The 5555-nt window shown below is 37.2% G+C and overlaps 1 protein-coding gene across 2 annotated transcripts; it reads left to right on the top strand.

Annotated features, from left to right (window-relative positions):
* The first annotated feature begins 1074 nt into the window (after positions 1-1074).
* LOC121313210 (GTP-binding protein GEM-like) lies at positions 1075-5161 on the top strand. 2 transcript variants are annotated; one of them, XM_041245525.1, is made up of 5 exons: positions 1075-1221; positions 1557-1895; positions 2187-2263; positions 2878-3082; positions 4126-5161. In XM_041245525.1, exons 1-5 carry the CDS (start codon positions 1218-1220, stop codon positions 4401-4403), a joined length of 903 nt encoding a protein of 300 aa, XP_041101459.1. In that variant the 5' UTR covers positions 1075-1217; the 3' UTR covers positions 4404-5161. The 2 variants fall into 2 exon arrangements, with proteins under 2 accessions (XP_041101459.1, XP_041101460.1); XM_041245526.1 differs by having other exon boundaries at positions 1076-1221; positions 1560-1895.
* Positions 5162-5555: the final 394 nt, after the last annotated feature.

Raw genomic sequence — 5555 nt, 5'->3', positions numbered from 1 at the left:
CACTGCATGCCTTAAAACGCATTTGATTGGCTATTGTTAGGTAGAACATTGCTTCTCTTAACCAATAGAATTTCAGTGCTATACAAACTGATATATTTAGAGCCGGTATCCTGAAGCTGGATGAGTGCAGTGCGCTTGCAGCTAAGACACGTACTTGTGTAAAATCTGATGCAATTGATAACACTACATAACCCGACTCGACCCGACCCGGACATGTTTGTATTAAAACTACACCCGACACTTATAGCCGGGTCCCGTCGAGCTCGGGTCGGGTTTCAGGGCTCTACTTTAAAAAAAAAAAAAAAACATGTTAAAGCACAGTAAATCCACATCATAAAAATGGAAACTGACATACTTGCAATTTAATTTATCGGGAAAACACACTTCCCATTATAAAAAAAAGAAAACTGCCAAGAATAAAAATATCAAATGCATAAAGATATGCCTACAATTAGGAACAAGTTACATAAAAAGTTAAATCAGATACAAAATGCTATAAGTTAAAACAATTGGTTTATCGAAAGATGTTACGCAAAATGATGCAAATATCACAGTGCTATGTACTAGTCAGTACACAAAGCATTTATCACCTAAAGACTGGGACAGCTGTGATGAGCAAGTGTTTGTCTCCTTGTCGTCACTGGGGTAATCAAACATTTAAAACATAATACAAAATAACAAAAGTATACGTAATAGAGGTAAGACAAGTCGCATTCCCGGGGCATCAGCATACGCAGTCCCAGTTGCATTTAACTGAATACGTGCAGTGCGTCTGTGCTTAAAAGTTCTACAGTAAACCTGGCTGTAGAACGTCTAAACTACATATTCTCTACTACAGTAAAATAAACATTCAAACACGCACATAACTTGTACTGCTTTTTTGTTTATTCTCCCGCTTCTTTTGGGATTTATGATCCAGTCCTGTTTAGAATTCCCTATCCCGAGCTGTATTACAGGAACCCCTTGTGATTTTGTCTTTGCTCCAGGCGGATCTTTCTGGCTTGAGAGTGAATGATGACGTCAAGGAAAGCCCTCCTCAGTTTCAGCTCTGCTTTAATAAAACAGAGGAGCCGATAGGAGATAGCGAGACTGTCAGAGAACCAGGCAGGATTTACAGCGCAAAAAGCTATTCACCAGATCACGAATCCTTCAGACAGAAATAAACCGTAGGATCATAGAGCTGGAGGTTTTTTCTTCTTGCAAACAACTGAAATTAAATGAGTAAGCACTCCATTATTTTAGACCATCAGCTGTACTTAAGGAAACTTTATTATTTAACATAATAATGGAGGTTTGACAAACACATTGTTAATATAATCTGAACCTTCTTGTGATGTGCATGCTACTGGTAAATTGTGGTTAATTTATGTATTCAATGCATAAGTTTGGGCTTTGTAATATTTAATGCAATACAAATACTGTGCAATACAGTTATTTTTGTAAATGGGAAATTATTGAATTTTCAGTCCGGTGGTTTGCATTTAATTGTAACCTTATTATACATAATTGTTTTTAATGTGTGTATAATTGATCAACTATGACTTTGTTTTGTCCAGCAGAAAGCGGTATGACCATGCATGTATCAATTCGACACAACAGCTGTGGTTTACAACCGCAGCAGCATCGCTGGAGTATTTCCACAGATGGGAAGCACATGTTGACCAAAAACGTTCCACCATCACAAATCATGCGCTCCAAGTCGTGCATGAACTCCGGCCAATCATACAAGCGAAGCTGGTCCTCAAATTCATCCGATTCTGCAGTCTCAACGGAGTCGGAATGCAGCTGCTCCAGAGTGGTCGTGATTGGAGAGAATGGTGTGGGGAAATCGGCACTTGCTGCCTTTTTTGCAGGTGCACGGGACAGCATGGATAGTAATTGCAACCTGTTTGGAGGTAATTTGCTTCCTCTCTTTCTACTTCACAAAGTCGGAACAACGAAAGTTACGAAAAATTAGTTGTTTAGCTAAAGCTGCAGTTATCAGAATAAGACATGTATTGTTATAAAACTGTAATGCATATTATAATGCAGCATCAGCAAACATTACTGGAATATTATGAAAGTTTATCCAGCATAAAATATTATAAGCAAAATTGGGATTATTTTAGTTGTTTCATGGCAATAAGAAATGCTTACCTTTATGCTGTCAAATATTGTTTAAACTGACTGTATTTCATTTCTCTTAGATGACACATATGAGCGAACATTGGTAGTGGATGGTGAAAGGGCAACCATTATTTTATTGGACACATGGGCTAATCAGGTAATTCATTATAAAGCACTGGTCTTCACTTAGCTACCCCCATTGATAACAAGGAAAGTAAAAATCAGCTATAAAAGGTCACAATTGTTTTGAATGAAAACCCTAAAAAGAAGATTTAGTCAGTGCCCTTTCTTTTAGCTAGATATAAATTCAATTCTATTCTATTCTATTCTATTCTATTCTATTCTATTCTATTCTATTCTATTCTATTTGTTATGGTCAGAGCTGCCATCCTATGACTACGGCCAGATTGACTGCTTGAAAACCTCTTGGCTAAATTATTTTGCTAAAAGTTTATTAAAGCCAGCAAGATTATATTCTAAGACAGTGGTGCTCCTTCATTCCACTGCAGGGCATTCTTTCAACCACATACTTAATTGCTGAATTCAGCAGTCAAGTGCATTGTATCAACAAAGCAATAGTTAACTGAACCTTGTTATTAAAGTATTAGACTGAAAAAGATTCTACAGAGTACCAGTGTTCTAGGATCTAGATTACTGTCATCTGAGGATAACCAGGGGATATGGGGTTTCACTGGAAATAATATCTGAAATATCTGAAAGCAGCCCGTCTTCATACAACAAACTGACTGGTTTCTAAATATCTGTTTGTAGGATGAAGGCAGCTGGACCCAAGAGCAGTGTATGCAAGCTGGGGATGCGTACCTCATTGTCTATTCAATAACAGACAGAGCCAGCTTTGAGAAGGCTTCAGAGCTCCAAATACGGCTGAGAAGAACAAGGCAATCAGAGGATATCCCGATCATCTTGGTAGGCAACAAAAGTGACCTGGTCAGACGCAGACAAGTTTCAGTGACAGGTAAGACACAAGAAAATATTACTAAAAGAATAAGAACATGTGTAGGACTGTTTCTTTATTGTATTGTAAAACCGTTCACTCAACTACAGTACAATTACAGTGCATAACAGATACAGAATAACTCATTTTTACTGGTAACACAGATAGCAGTATTGTGAAGTATTGAATGGTTATTAATTAGCTATTGGGTTGGCTTTGGATTCAGTTTTGTTACCCAATCGTTAACAGTGGCGCACAAATCTGTCACTTGAGATCCATTCATCTGTATTTTTATTCCAATCAGGTCCTAAATTAGTAGACTGACCCTTAGCAGCTTCAGTGAACTAATTTAGGAAAGGCTTGGAATAAACACCTGGACTGGAATGGATCTCGAGGGCCAGAATGTGCTGCTGACCACTGTATTTGAAAAGGACCCAATTCCTACTTTATAGGGTCTATCCAAAAGGTCAGTCCAGGCCTTTGTTCCAAGCATGCTCTTAATTATTTAATTGAGCCAATTAAACCTCCACCAAGGTCCTAATGCAGTTAATTCCCTTATAAGAGCACAGTATTGTTGCACTTTTCCCATATTTTTCCCATGGCTATACTATGCATTTACCATATTTTACTCTGGTTGCCATCTTTTTAAATATGCGTTGCCATACCTCTCTGTGCTTTGTTACACTTTGCTCTGCTTTTATAAGGATTATTGCATTATACTTGTTAATGTAGGATGATCCTCCAGGAACAGAGTTTCACATCACTGCAGTAGATCAAGGGATCTGATCTGACTTTGCAGTGCAGTTCAGGTTGAATAGATATACCTAAAAGATTTAACTACACAGAGTTGGTCCTTAGTTATTAAACTGGTTAAAATGAAGCTTCGTAGGCTGGGTATTGTTATATTTTTTTATTTATTACGGAAATGGCCACAGAATTCATGGATATAATGATAGTGTACCGTGTACGTCAATCCTATGTTAATGTTACATGTATACCTTGCAGAACCCCCTGGTTCCTTGTGTCGAAATGTGCTGATCATCTTCTTTTGAATCTTTCTGCAGAAGGCAGAGCTTGCGCTGTGGTGTTTGACTGTAAATTCATCGAGACGTCAGCCGCTGTCCACCACAACGTGCAGGAGATGTTTGAAGGAATTGTACGTCAGGTTCGGCTGAGGAGGGACAGCAAGGAGGTGAATGAGAAAAGGTTGGCACATTACAAAAGCAGAGAAAGTCTTCCCAAGAAGGCCAAACGTTTTCTGGACAAAATAGTAGCCAAGAACAACAAGAACATGGCATACCGACTGAAGTCCAAGTCTTGTCATGACCTCTCAGTGCTATGAGAACTTGCCTGTGGAATAAGCAGGAGATTGTTTTCCTAAATGATATTATCTGAAAAAAAAATGTGTCAGTCTATATTAGATTGCACGTCATAGTACAGCCAAAAACTGGTCCGTTTTCAAAATCTGATAAAAGCACTGAAATGATTTGAATCTGTACAGAGAGATAGCTCTATGAGCAAACTGGCTGTAAGTTCTGCAAAGTAATGATACTGATGTATGCTTTTGAAATTCTGAGGTTGGCCCATTCTACGTAAGTTTGCAGGTCATCCTGGTTCACTAAGGCTCAGACCGAGGACACACAAGCAATTTCCAGAAGCGATTTTTTGTTGGCAGCCAAAAAAAAAAAAAAAAAAAAAAAAAAAAATCAGTAACTTGGTTCTCAACTTCAATGTGTGTTTATCCAATAACATTGAGTTCTGTGATCACCTGACTTCACAGTGTGCACTTGACAGGATTATTTCATGAAAGTAGTTGTGGGATGTGAAATTTTCAGAAAATAAAGACTAATGAAAAAGGAAGATGTATGCAGGGGGCTTATGGAAAATGACCAGTTGAAATAATTATCAAAATCCCTAATTGTTTGAGTCAATCTTGCCAAAGTGCTATAAAATGTAACCATTACAACCTTACAAAGACAACAGGATGATACTGTATTTTTAACACACACACACACACACACACACACATATATATGAATGATGTGGTCTGTGTCATGATTAACTCTTTTTGTAATAAAAACATATATTTTCTTTAAAAAACATATATTTGTAATTTAATACTATTTTTTTTTTAAACATACATTTTATTTTTGTAAAAGTCCAATTGTATAGTTTTAGTATGTTTCTAATATGATATAAGGAGGCAGTTTCACTAGGAATCAAAATAACTCAACAGTAGGTTAAGGGCATTGTGAAATCCCTTACAAATAAAGATATTCTTAGTGTGTAAATGTACAGCACATGGAAAATGTTTTTGCAATACAGCACATTGCAGAAAACAGAATCAAAACAAGTTTCTGAAATGATCAGATATCATGGGCACAGCCAGGCTCCAAATGTGCCACTTTTAGTGTCCCTGAACTCACAAGCAACTATTTATGTCGATAATTTGCCTTACAAAAGTACTGTTTTTATATTGCCTTAAAAAAATGCA

Source organism: Polyodon spathula, chromosome 3 (genome assembly GCF_017654505.1).
Source record: "Polyodon spathula isolate WHYD16114869_AA chromosome 3, ASM1765450v1, whole genome shotgun sequence".
NCBI classification, from domain to species: Eukaryota; Metazoa; Chordata; class Actinopteri; order Acipenseriformes; family Polyodontidae; genus Polyodon; species Polyodon spathula.
Note: the sequence above shows the minus strand (reverse complement) of the source record. Positions and strands in the feature narration are given on the sequence as shown.

What these genes read in the sequence shown, in the direction of transcription:
- LOC121313210 (XM_041245525.1), top strand. An exon ending in TGGACACATGGGCTAATCAG is followed by an intron (nt 2,264 to 2,877) that starts GTAATTCATTAT and finishes ATCTGTTTGTAG; the next exon opens with GATGAAGGCAGCTGGACCCA. An exon ending in CAGACAAGTTTCAGTGACAG is followed by an intron (nt 3,083 to 4,125) that starts GTAAGACACAAG and finishes ATCTTTCTGCAG; the next exon opens with AAGGCAGAGCTTGCGCTGTG.